The 12,188-nt window shown below is 47.1% G+C and overlaps 1 protein-coding gene across 4 annotated transcripts in view; it reads left to right on the forward strand.

Moving 5' to 3' along the window:
* The window catches only part of SLC25A40 (solute carrier family 25 member 40), a 964,848-nt gene that overhangs the window by 261,394 nt on the left and 691,266 nt on the right, over positions 1–12,188 (forward strand). For all 4 annotated transcript variants that reach the window (XM_069648384.1, XM_069648381.1, XM_069648382.1 and 1 more), the window contains one exon: positions 5,320–5,387. In XM_069648384.1, coding sequence (XP_069504485.1) covers positions 5,320–5,387 — 68 coding nt within the window. The remainder of the gene's footprint in view (positions 1–5,319; positions 5,388–12,188) is intronic.

Below are 12,188 nucleotides of genomic sequence, written 5' to 3' on the forward strand. Positions count from 1 at the left end.
GGCAGAAGAGGCACGGCTCACGATGGTCAGGGCGGAGAACTCCATGCGGAGGGCCCTGAGGCGGGCCGAGTGCCTCGAGGCAATTCGCAGAGAGTTGGAGGAGAACATGTCATCATCCCTGCGAACCCTCGGGGCCATGGAAGAGGACCGCCTCCAGGACATTGAGCAGGAGTTCGATGATGCCTGGCCCGGGACATCCAAAAGTGAGCCGTCGGACTAGCCCGCTGCCCTTGTAAATAGTTTTTAGAGTTAGGTTTCCTTTTCGTTTTCCTTTTATTTGTGGTCAATGGACAATGCCACACAAATTTGTATATAGTTATATTTTTAGGTAGTTTGTTAGGTAGGTTTCATTTGTTTGGTTGGGATCATGGACCCTTTACATCCTTGGACAATGGATTGTATATAGTTTCATCATGTATTCATTTTTCTTTTTTTTGCCTTATGGACATGGAGCAATGGATTTATTTTTTCCGGTCAATGGATTGTAAATAGTTGGACTATGGATTGATTTTTCTTTTTTTTTATTATGAACATGAAGCAATGGAGATTTTTGTTTACATTTCCTTTGGATTTGCGTTGTTGGATGGTGACTTTGGACTGTTTTTCTTTCATTTTCTTTGTGTATGTGTGTGACGGACATGTGTTGATGTACATAGTTGACTTTTGGTTTGTGTCATGAGATCTGCATTTCACTGCTGGGGGTGGGGGTGCAGGGGGACATGAGTGGGGGCCTGCTGGCAGGTGCCCTGCACTGCTGGGGGGTGGGGGTGCAAGGGGACATGAGTGGGGGCCTGCTGGCAGGTGCCCTGCACTGCTGGGGGGTGGGAGTCCAAGGGGACATGAGTGGGGGCCTGCTGCCAGGTGCCCTGCACTGCTGAGGGGTGGGGGTGCAGGGGGACATGAGTGGGGGCCTGCTGGCAGGTGCCATGCACTGCTGGGGGGTGGGGGTGAAGGGGGACCTGAGCGGGGGGCTGCTAGCAGGTGCCCTGCACTGCTGGGGGTTGGGGGTGCAGTGGGACATGAGTGGGGGCCTGCTGGCAGGTGCCCTGCACTGCTGGGGGGTGGGGGTGCAAGCGGACATGAGTGGTATATGAGTGGGGGCCTGCTGGCAGGTGCCCTGCACTGCTGGGGGGTGGGGGTGCAGGGGGACATGAATGGGGGCCTGCTGGCAGGTGCCTCTCAGTGCTGGGGGGTGCAGGGAGACATGAGTTGGTGATCAGTAGTGCAAGGTGACATGTGGCTTGGCTGGGAGGCATGCCCATGGTGGATGGGCTGCCTGCGGGACATGATTAGGGGTGCAGGGTAGTCCCCTGTGGTGTGGGCTGCCTGCAGGGCCCATGGAGGGTGTAGAGGGAACACCTGGGAGGACCTACACTGCCAATTCACGTGTAGGACTCCCCGGCACCCCCGAAATACACGTACCCTGCTGAAATCACGTGTGAGACTGCCTGCGAACCCCAGTTATACACGTACCCCGCTCGCACAGGGCCCTTTCGCGTGTGAAACTTCCTGCAAAGCCCGTAATACACGTACCATGCTGAAATCGCGTGTGAGACTTCCCGCGAACCCCAGTTATACACGTACCCGGCTTGCACATGGCCCTTTCGCGTGTGAAACTTCCCGCGAAACCCGTAATACACGTACCTGAGGTGATGATTCCCTTGGCATCACATACTACCTGGACGTTGATGGAATGCAAGTGCTTGCAGTTTCTATAGATGTGCTCAGATGCCCTGGGGGGACGTAGAGCCACATGGGTGCAATCAATGGCACCTAGGACTTTGGGGAATTGTGCCACCCCGTAGAAATCCTGGACGGCAGCCTGCCTTTCTGCAGGTGTTCTGGGCAGGTATATGTACCTGCGGACTGATGGGCGTGCAATCATGATGGCCAAGACCTGGTGTAGGCAGCGTGACTGCGTGGCCTGTGACACCCCCCCCACTATAGCACTTGTCTGCTGAAATGATCCAGTGGCCAAGAAGTGCAGTACATTGAGGACCTTCTCCAGGGGGCTGAGTGCTTCGGAGCACAGGGTGAGTGATGTGAGGTCATCCTCCCACTCACTCACCGGGTCGAGTATTATGTGAGGTGGAAACCTGTGCCTCCCATACACCTGGTCATCAGGCATCCCAAAAAGGCTGGTTCTGGGTGTGAAAATTCTGGGCCTGACTATCCTCCTCCTCCTCCTGCGGTATCCCACGACCACTGCTGCTAGGAACGGTATATTCATCCTGGCGTCTGAGCTTGTTTGTTGTTTGCGCGCACTTTTATGCTGCGCGTGTCCACGTTTGCCTGCTTCCCGCTGGCGTACGTGTTTTAGGATTAGCACGTCTTTTTTGGCGCACGCGTTAGCCCCGTTCGAATCCATGAATACGTGTTTTGAACGTGCGTGTGGGCGTTCCGTGCATTTGCCTCCTATACTTCCCCGTGACGCCCACATTTTCACACGTTGTTACCCATTCCGCGTGTCGCGCCCTCTGTTCCTCCTACTTTTGTTGTGTGCGCCACGTTATGTGCGATTTCGCTGTGCGCGTAGTGCACGCTGTTTGGAGACGTGTGCGCCAGCGTGCGGCACGCAGAATTTTGGCGCACATCCTGGGATTTACACACGCACGGACTCCCATGAATCGCTGTGCGCGGGTTTTGCTGCGATTTTCGCACTGGCACTGCGATTTGCACGCTTTCGCACGCTTTCGCACATTAATTCCATGAATCGGCCTCCATATGTTGTGGGCTTGTTTGTTTGTTTGTTTGTTTATATATTTATAGTGCACGCCTAACCCAAGGGTAGGAGGGCGCAAGAGCAACAAGAGGAATGTAGAGCTTAGGTTACATTTGGCGAAATGGATGGAGTCCAGATATCGTTACAGTACTGGACACATCCGCATCATTGAAAACAATTACAATAAAACAAATTTACAGACAGTGTAATATACAAAATGTACAAGTTATAGCTGAGCATGTAGGGTAGTAGATGATAAAAGCAAGGATGTTAGTTGTCTTGTTCTTTAATCCAATGGATATGTTTGGATCTAAATTGTGTATAAGGATGGTCTTCCCTTAGAGGTGGCGGTAGAGAGTTCCAATGTTGTGCAGCTTTAACGGGAAAGCTACTCCCCCCGGTCGTGGTACATTTGAATCTCGGCACCAAAAGGAGGTTAGAATTAACCTATCTGGAGGGGCGACAAGAGGTTTGTATATTAAATCTCTTTCTCAGGTAAAGAGGGGCAGAATGGTTCTTCTAATATCTGAAATGTGGGCTTTCTTTGGGAGACTGAGGGCTGCTCTTAAGGTAGTATTCTGCAGGATTTGAATCTTCTTTATGATGTATTTGTTACTGCCTACGCATAGGGCATTACAATAGTCCAACTTGGACAGGATCAAAGCCCTACCTAGGGTAATGCAATTATTGGATGAGAGTAAAGGTTTGGCAGCTCTGATGAGTTTTCAAGTATAGGATGTGGCGGAGGCCATAGTGTTTTTGTTTTTTGAAAGTAAGTGTGGAATCGAAGTGGAAGCCCAGGGTTTTTACCTCCTTAGCCACAGCAATGGTATTATCAATTTCAAATGCAGAGTAATTCTGGCCAAGTTTGTTCAGGTTAGCTGTTGTGCCCAAGATGAGGAGTTCTGTTTTGTCATCATTCAGGCATAGACCGTGGGAGGCCATCCATGCCTGGATGATGAGGTACACCCTGTTTACAACGGCCAAATCCTTGTCATAATCCCCCGTCAGCGGGATGAGTATCTGGGTATCATCCGCATAGTTTGTGTAGGTGATACCCAGACCGTCAAGATCATCGAAAAGGGGCTTTGTAAAGATGTTGTACAGAGTGGGCGAGACACCAGAGCCCTGAGGCACACCGCAAGTTATAGGTATTGGGTACGCAGCTGCCAACGGGGAGAAGACTTGCATTGTTCTGTTATTGAGAAAGGACTGGATCCAGTCTATTGCCTCTTGGGAGAAATGGTCTGCTAGTCTCTAAGTGTTTGCACAGGATCTCATGGTCGACCAAATCGAAACCTGCTGAGAGATCAAGGAGCAGCAGTAGTGCCGTCTTGCCCTCGTCTCTCAAGTCATCAATTTGTGCCTTAAGGTCTACAAGCGCAGCCTGTGCCATGTTGCGGTCTGAAGACAGACAGTCGGACTCCTAGAAGTTTGTTGTATTCGAGGTAGTGTTGGATTTGTAGGTATGCTATTTTATCAAAGATTTTCTGCATTCTTCCCTTGCCAGAAAGGAATGTGGGGGGAGAACTAAAGGAGGCAGGGGAATCTGTTATTGAGTAGTTACCACATTTGTACATATATCCTGTTTTTTCCTTAACAGTATATTAACAACCTCTGTGATGTCAGTGTGTTGATCTGTCGCAGCTTCATGATAGAATGTTGTTCTTTTTGTCTGCCAGTTGTGTTCTGAGTGGCACTGCAAACTCCTGCTACGACAAATAGATGCCATGAGCCTTTGGGGAATACCCGCAGTGACAAGTGATAACGTTTGTTCAAATACTGTGATGTTTTTCGGTTGGCAAGCATAATTTGAAAAGATGCCATCTCATAAGAACTACAAATACTGACTCCTAGTTAAATGTGAGGCCTGTGTGCAATAGTCATCCCTATACTGGTGGACAGGCTTGCACTAGCTCCAAGACCCATTATTTTGTCTTCACCTTGTGAGAAAACTTGCTGATAAATGCCATTGCCTCACTGTTCGCTCCCTCGTAAAAAAAACAGGTTGCAAGGCTGATAATGTCGTGTGCTAGTATAAAGAAATCTGCTGTTCCTTACCTGCCCCACTCCATAAGGAAGAAATGACATATGGAGAAAGGCCCACAAGACTGAACTGTGTTATACCTATATGTTTAGTTTCATTTAAGAAAACAAATGGATGTTCTCTCCTCTGCTCACAATCCATGTATTGCTGCAATCCTCTCTTGCCCTCAACTCATGCTAGTAGGATGCAAGCAAAGCCTTCATATAAAGTGCACATTATAGAATATAACGTAACATGTCTGTGAAGAAGACAGTATGAACCCAATTTTATTTTTGCTACCACCATGGTAAAGGAAAACTTTCCGATCAATTAGGATACCTGATTTTTGTAGCCTATGGATGTAAGAGAATCTAGTACATTTATGCTTGACTTAAGACATTATTTCATGATCACAATATACATCAGACTCCTCTGTTATTTAAGGTATTAGCTAGCCCTGCTTTTCTATGCTGCATTGAGATCTGTATCCATATTTACAAGTGGTGGTAAACTGTCTGGATTTGCATCCATTGTGATGTGTGTCATTTGATCAATCTTTTATTTATTTTAGGATGCCTTTGTCCAGATTGTTCGTAATGAAGGCCTGAAATCTCTCTGGGGTGGACTTCCACCAACATTGTAAGTGGAAAGCAAATCAATCTTTGAATCATATTTCTTTGAATAACAATACTTTTGAAGAAAGTGCCACATTACCTCTTTGTCCCTCTTTCTGATCCCTAACTCATCTCCATCTTGATGCCATGAGGTGCTCTGCCTCTACAGACCCCTTCTTCCAAGCAGAGCTTCCAATAAACTTGATAATTGACCACGTTCATGGTCTCCCTCAGCCAGCAAGTATATTTAGTTCCAACCACACCTACCCTGCTCTTGCTTGGAATGTTCCATGTGTATGCACATTCTCCTCCACACAGCATTCTGCAGGTGAGGTCAGGCTTACTTGTGATGCAGGTCACGCTGCTGCAGCTCTTTCAGATCCCCCTGCTCGAGTCATTCAATGCCCTGATGACATAAACACTACTTCTAGGTGCCCCCTATGATCCACTGAATGTTGGACACACATGGGGATGGCATGCTCGTGCTGGGAGCCACCTGTTTGTGGTTTATTTTCCTTTACACTGTGCTCCTAGGTTCTCTACAAATGCTGGTGTATGGCTTTGGATTTGTTGGGCTGTTGTGATGAAATTAGCATAAAGAAAAGAAGCACCATATGACATCTTTCACCTCTCCATTTAAGGAGCATCTTTGACATAAACACCATCACAAGAAGCACAAGAGACGTAGGTTTCATTACTCTCCTGTGCATGCAGTCATTTTGACTATCCAGTTCATCAGTTTGACTCACTCTGGTTCAGACAGGTCCTGTTCAAGTGCTCAACCCACCTCAACTCAAAACCTGAGTCTTCCGGATATTGCGCCTTTGCCCTTGTCTGCTCCTGGTCCTCTGCCTTTGTCCTGTCCTGTGCTCACTGCTTCCCTACTACTGCACATGCTGATTTCTGGCTTACCCTGTACCCTATTTCTGGTGCAGAGCCTGCTGCACCTCTGCTGTCTTCTACTGCCCTTGAACAGATCGAGCACCCCATTAAGAGGTCTGCTGAAAGATCAGTGGTGGCTGTCTTGTCTCATGATGATGGGCTTCCAGTCAAATGTTTCAGGCTGTTTTCTGATGAGGCTTATAAGTCATATCTAGAACTTTTAGTTTATGGAGTCTTCTACCTACTTTCTGACAGTGGTGGAGCTTCTATCCCGCACTAGGACTGGCAGAGGATTCCCTGAGGAAGGGAGGCTGTCTAAATCTGTGTTAAATGAAGGAAGTGTCAGGCTTCTCCTTTGGCTGGCATTCTGCTTATGGAATGAATAAGGTTGGTGTTGGCTAATACATGGAAGGAACGAACTGTACCAATGTTCCTCAGTTCCATAACTGCGTCTGTCCCATCTAGGGAGCTTGAGAGAACCATCTTGTCTCTTTGATGGTGAGCTGCTTATTCCTGAGTATGTTGGATAAAAGAGATGTTGTGTCTGAAGATGCTGAATCCTCCAATGTGATTGACATATGGATTGAGGCCACCTTAAAAGGGGCCTGATGCCGTTCTGGTTTTGAAATCTGGCCCCACTTATACAACTTAGTATGCATAGGCATAACTCAAGGATTGGGTCACAGCCAGAATTAGAGGAAGGTTCAGACTGTTTTGAATTCTTGTTAATGATGTAAAAGTTGGCCCAGTTTGTTTGTCATGTGGCATATGACACTCTCAAGTTACCTGCCATGGATCATTTCTCAAATGTGGGCGCACACCGTCAATATTGAATGAGAGAAAAAAATATTGATGGAGCCAAAAATACGTCTTTTTTTAAAACTGCATTATTGGGACAAACATTGTTTGGTACCAAGCTTGGGGAAAATGTTAGTGGGCTACAGAACCTGGGAGAGCTGGGGTGCAGTTCACACCTTGGTCTTCCTATTTTGGGTAACAATGTGCCTATTCCAGTAACTGTTCTGTCAGGCTTCCCTCTATACAATCTTTTAGATTTTGGTGGCATCGATAAGATTTATGGGGCATCTACTTTTTCATGTACTCAGTTCGTGCCCTCCCCCCACCGCCCTCAACATCACCACTTGTCCTGGTTGTCAGTAATCCTTTCAACCAGGCTGCCTTCTGCCAGTCGATCCTGCAGGAGTCAGATTGCAGGCTAATTCAGTGGGTTGGCAGGCCCAATTACAGATGATCCTAAAGATAATTACCCAAGGTTATAGGATTACGTTCTCGAAGGCCCCTCCCAGGTCAGGGTTCATACCAACAAAATATTTTGAATTCTCTGTTTCTCTCCATCTTGCAAAAGCTGATTTCACAATATCTATGAATCTGAAGGTTGTTTATTTACACATGCCCATGAATATGTTTACTTTCCATTTTCCCATCACCAGAAATTCTTGGGGGACATGGGAGCAGATTAAAATTGCGTTTGTGTGTTGCGTGGTTTCAAAGCAAGACAGATACAAGTGATCACAGTTCAAGGGTGTTTATTAAACTGTAAATTAGGTCAGATAAACGCCTAATCTAAACCTAAATCTAAGAAGAGAGCAAGCTACGACCATCAAATAATAAGAATACAGTCCTAGTGGAGTGTAGTCAAATTAAAAGGGCCTATACTAAGAAAACCTATTGCCAATCCTTACCGCTATGCTACAAAATAGTGTGGGATAATGTTAACAAGAAAGAAAGAAGTGTTCACAAAATGATAAGTCAGGATGTTATGGCCGGGGTCTCCCTTCCCCACGTTTTTAGCACGGGACAAGGCGGGAGTCTTCAGCACAGCACAATCCTGGGCTTCTCTGGCACAAGCTCACAGTTCCTTTTCTCTAAATCAGGGCCTTCTGTACCCGCGTCTCTTCTCTTGTAAAGTCTCTTGCTTCAGAGGCCTGATATGCCAAAATAACAAAACAAAGGTTTCTTCTGATAACCTTGGATCCCCCTCAGCCGGGCTCTGATCCTTCTTTCAGTGTCCACCTCCCAATGCACTTCCCAATTTAAACGGAGACTTCCGAAGGGTGATCTCGTCTCGCTGGGTCACTCTGCTAGCCTATGGCAAGTGCAGGCTTTACAAAATCACAGTTCGTACAACGTTACCCTTCAGCCGGGTGCAAACATTCGTTTCACAGTTTATTATCGTCAAAACTTCCACCACGTGTCAAGTACCTTCAATTGTACAAGGGGTTTTGCTTGACCCTTGTATGACCACCTTGACACCTCACGTCGGCCTTCCTTAAGGCCTCTTGGTATTTGTAGTTCTTTACTCCTTTTGTTCAACATATTCTCTTCGTTCAAGAGAGGGTTACCAAGTTAATTCACAAAAGACCTCTGTCTCTATAGCTTCTTAATGTTGCCACTGCAGCCTTGAGTCTAACACAGATCAGCCCACTATCAGGTTCAGCTGACTCACCGGCTGTGCTGAACTCATTGGCGATTCTTCTGCTGCTGGAGTCAAGGACGGTACCACAATGGCATCTGCGTCTTCCCGCCCTGGCTATCAGTGCGGGAGGGTACCATGTACCGCTGACATCGTCACACCACTCACCATCTGCGATTCACGGTCTCATGTTTCTTTCATCAGAGGCTTTGCGGTCTGGGTCGAAAAGGGCAAGGGCAATTCCCTCCTTGACGTCCTTTCAGGTCTCGCCACCTTTCTCCTCCATTTGAACTGCTGTCTTGGAATAGCTGCCTCCTCGTGTGTTTGGCCTTGCTCAAAGTGTGCTCTTGTGCGCCGCCTTTTATCCCAGTGGGAAAGGGAAAGGTCAGTCAGGTGTGTGTAGTTGTCGGCAATTGCCTGACTCTGCCTGACCCTTGTGTTGGGACATGTCAGGTAAACGGCTCTGGTATTAGTCCCTTGTGGCTCACTGTGTGAGAGTGCGTTCGTGTTGGAAAAGGCGAGGTTAGAGTTTCTAAGTATTTTACCGGGCAGGACGGGGAAAAGGTGACATAAGGAAGGGGATACCGTGTCTCACCCTTCAGTGTCCCACGTCGACGCACCAAAGACCCCTCCCCCCATCCGGGTGATCCTCCCACACTGGTCCACCCCCAGGAACCAGATCCAATAGCGGTGGCTGTGTCCTGGCCACCTGGATGACAGAATCCCGGGGACTATCAGGCTAGACACCTTCAGGCTTCTCACAATGTTCTCCAATTTTGCTCCTCCTGTTTTTACAAAGGTCTTGCTCCCCTGGTGGGGTTGCTGCAGACAGAAGGCATTCACGTTCACCCGCTCGATGATGGCTTAGTCCATCCCAAATTCCTGGATCTTTCCATGCCCATGCTTGGAGTGGGATGCATATATTCACTTCTCATTGATGGGTGTTAAATGTAAGAATATCTCACTTGATTCCCTCCCACAGGCTAGATTTTATTGGAACAATATTTGATATGGGCAGGAGATGATTTTGCTCTCCCCTCCCCTCCCTCGCAGGACTTCAAAGCTTCAGCAACATCTGAAGTTTCTTTTAACTGCCTGGGGCCTCTGAGCATACCTTCAGCTGTAGGTCAAGGGGAAGATGACTTTCACTCTATTTACTGTGCCATGGGCCTGCCTGCACCTCAAGCCTTTGGTGAGGAAAACCTCTTACTGGTTTGGGATTCTTAAAATGTAGCAGGATTCCTCTTTCTCTGTCCATTCACTTGTCATTAGGTTGGTGGCTGAATGACATGACTCTATTCAAGGGTGTCCCTCTTCATTTCCCTCCTCCTTTAATGTTGCCATGGAGGCAAACAGCGCAGGGTGTGATACCACCTTATGAACCCTCTCTTCAAAGACGATGGTCACCAGCAGTCAGGTACAACTCAACCAAGCGATGGTATTTCTTGTAACTCTTCCTTTCCCTCAAGTCTTTTTCCCCTTACCTGAAGTAGCTGTCCTTGTTACAATGGACAGTGGAGTAAATGGGAAGGAGTACTCGCTCCAGTCAGTTGTCATGTTGCCCATCAAATGGTTCAATTGACAGTACCCAAACTTGCTTTCCTCTCTGCAGCTTATAACCTGGGGGAACTCTATGTCAAGGTGGATGCCATATCAGAATGTTTCGTTCCCCCCTTTCTCTGTTGGTCACAAAGGAGATGTTCTTCCTTCTGTCCAAGAGATTTAGCAGTCCCTGGACAGACTTTTTGCATCCTGGTGGTTTGCATCTACAAACATCCTAAAACATGTTTGTATGAGCCTGGTGTTTGCGAGGTATACGTTTTTTTCCTTTCTACCTGAGCTGGATCATATGTATTGTACAACGCCCTGTATTTGTTACATTATTGCTTTTTAGCTTTTTCTAATTATTGTTTGGTTTGTGTACCATGATGCTGCTTTGCGGTAAGGTTGTGTGTCTGAGAAATGTATTTAATTCATTCATTGTTGCAGGTATTCCTATCTACCTCTTAGTTGCGCAAGAGGAGAGGCATGGTGAGGCATGAGCGGTAGGTGCTATGTCAATCTCTTGGCATTCAGGGCTTCTCTTCGCTTTCCCCCATTCCCCAGACTCCCTGAGATCTTCTCAAGATTAGGATAGATCAGGGGTGCACAACTAATTTCGGTGGAGGGCTGAATGTTCCACACAAGTCTTATATAGTGGGCTGGACTATCTATGGGGATGTGCAGGTTGTATGGGCGTCGGTTAGTAAATTTGGGTAATACAAAATAAAACATGGGGTTTGTCATTTTTATTTGTTGGTTTATTTTTTTAACTGTGACCTGTGCGATACATTTCCTTTTAATGGCATTAGCGCTTTCATTTATTTTTATTATGGGGTTTAAATCATGTTTTTAAATAGAAATACAGCTGCAAGCATGATGATGCAAAGACAAAAACTGACTTTAGGCCAGGCAACACTTCATCTCTAACTCGGGTGGCTTGGAATGTCATAAATAATGTAATGAAGGGCTGCATCCGGGCCACAGGCCCTATGTTTGCACCACTGAGATAGATGGTTGTCACATATGGCACAGGAGTCACTCCAAGTCTCCAAGATGGTTCAAGGTTTGTTATTGATGTCTTTGTGGGCTGTAGGGCCGGCTCTATTTCTCATCTTATTTTGACCCACCATCCTAACTCAGCCGTCCCTGTTAGTAGTACCCCATGTTAGTAGATATCATAGGTTAACCTCTACTGTCTAAACTCTGTGTGGTCCTGGTGGTGAGGACCTAAAGGCCAACCACCCTTTCCTATCATAGGCTCCCTCACAAAATTCCTAGCACTCCATGCCCTATCCAACAGTTAGTTCTAATGAGAGTTGGAATGGGGCCTTGGAGTTATGCTGTTAATTCAGTACCTTTCCACCACATCCATTCTCACCTTTTCCTTTCTACTCGTACTGCTTCATTTCTCCTCCCATCCTTCTGCTGTCCCTTTGATGTTTCACTTCTCCTAGCTCTTGCCTCCACCCTTTGATGTTACTCTTCCTCCCACAACTACTACTCCCTCTTCTTTGCTACTCCTCTCTGCCACACTACTACTCCTCTCTTCAGCACTATTACTTCCGTCCTCCACACTACTACTTACCTTCTCCACATAACTGGTCCCTCCTCCACACCACTACCCCCTCCTCCATACTAAACTACACAACCACCCTCTTTTCTCCCAGTACTCCTTCACTTCACAATCACTCCTTACACTATCATGTCCATACACTTGCCACACAAACATGCACACTCGCACTGCAGTCCCACTTCCACTCCCCAGCCAATACCTCACCTGCTCCACATTTCACCTCCACAATCCGCTGCTCCATCCTTCCTCCTTCTGGTTTCTTGGTGGTCCTCCACCTGACTGCACCCAAAAAAAGCACACTTTCTGCTCCCCTCTTATGTATCCCTGCCTCTCTGGTGATTAGTCTCTTTTCTGTGGCCAATCTGGCCCTCTCTTCCTCAACCGGGGTGTGGATG

This window comes from Ambystoma mexicanum, chromosome 2q, assembly GCF_040938575.1.
Source record: "Ambystoma mexicanum isolate Mex_15411 chromosome 2q, UKY_AmexF1_1, whole genome shotgun sequence".
In the NCBI taxonomy this organism is placed as follows: Eukaryota; Metazoa; Chordata; class Amphibia; order Caudata; family Ambystomatidae; genus Ambystoma; species Ambystoma mexicanum.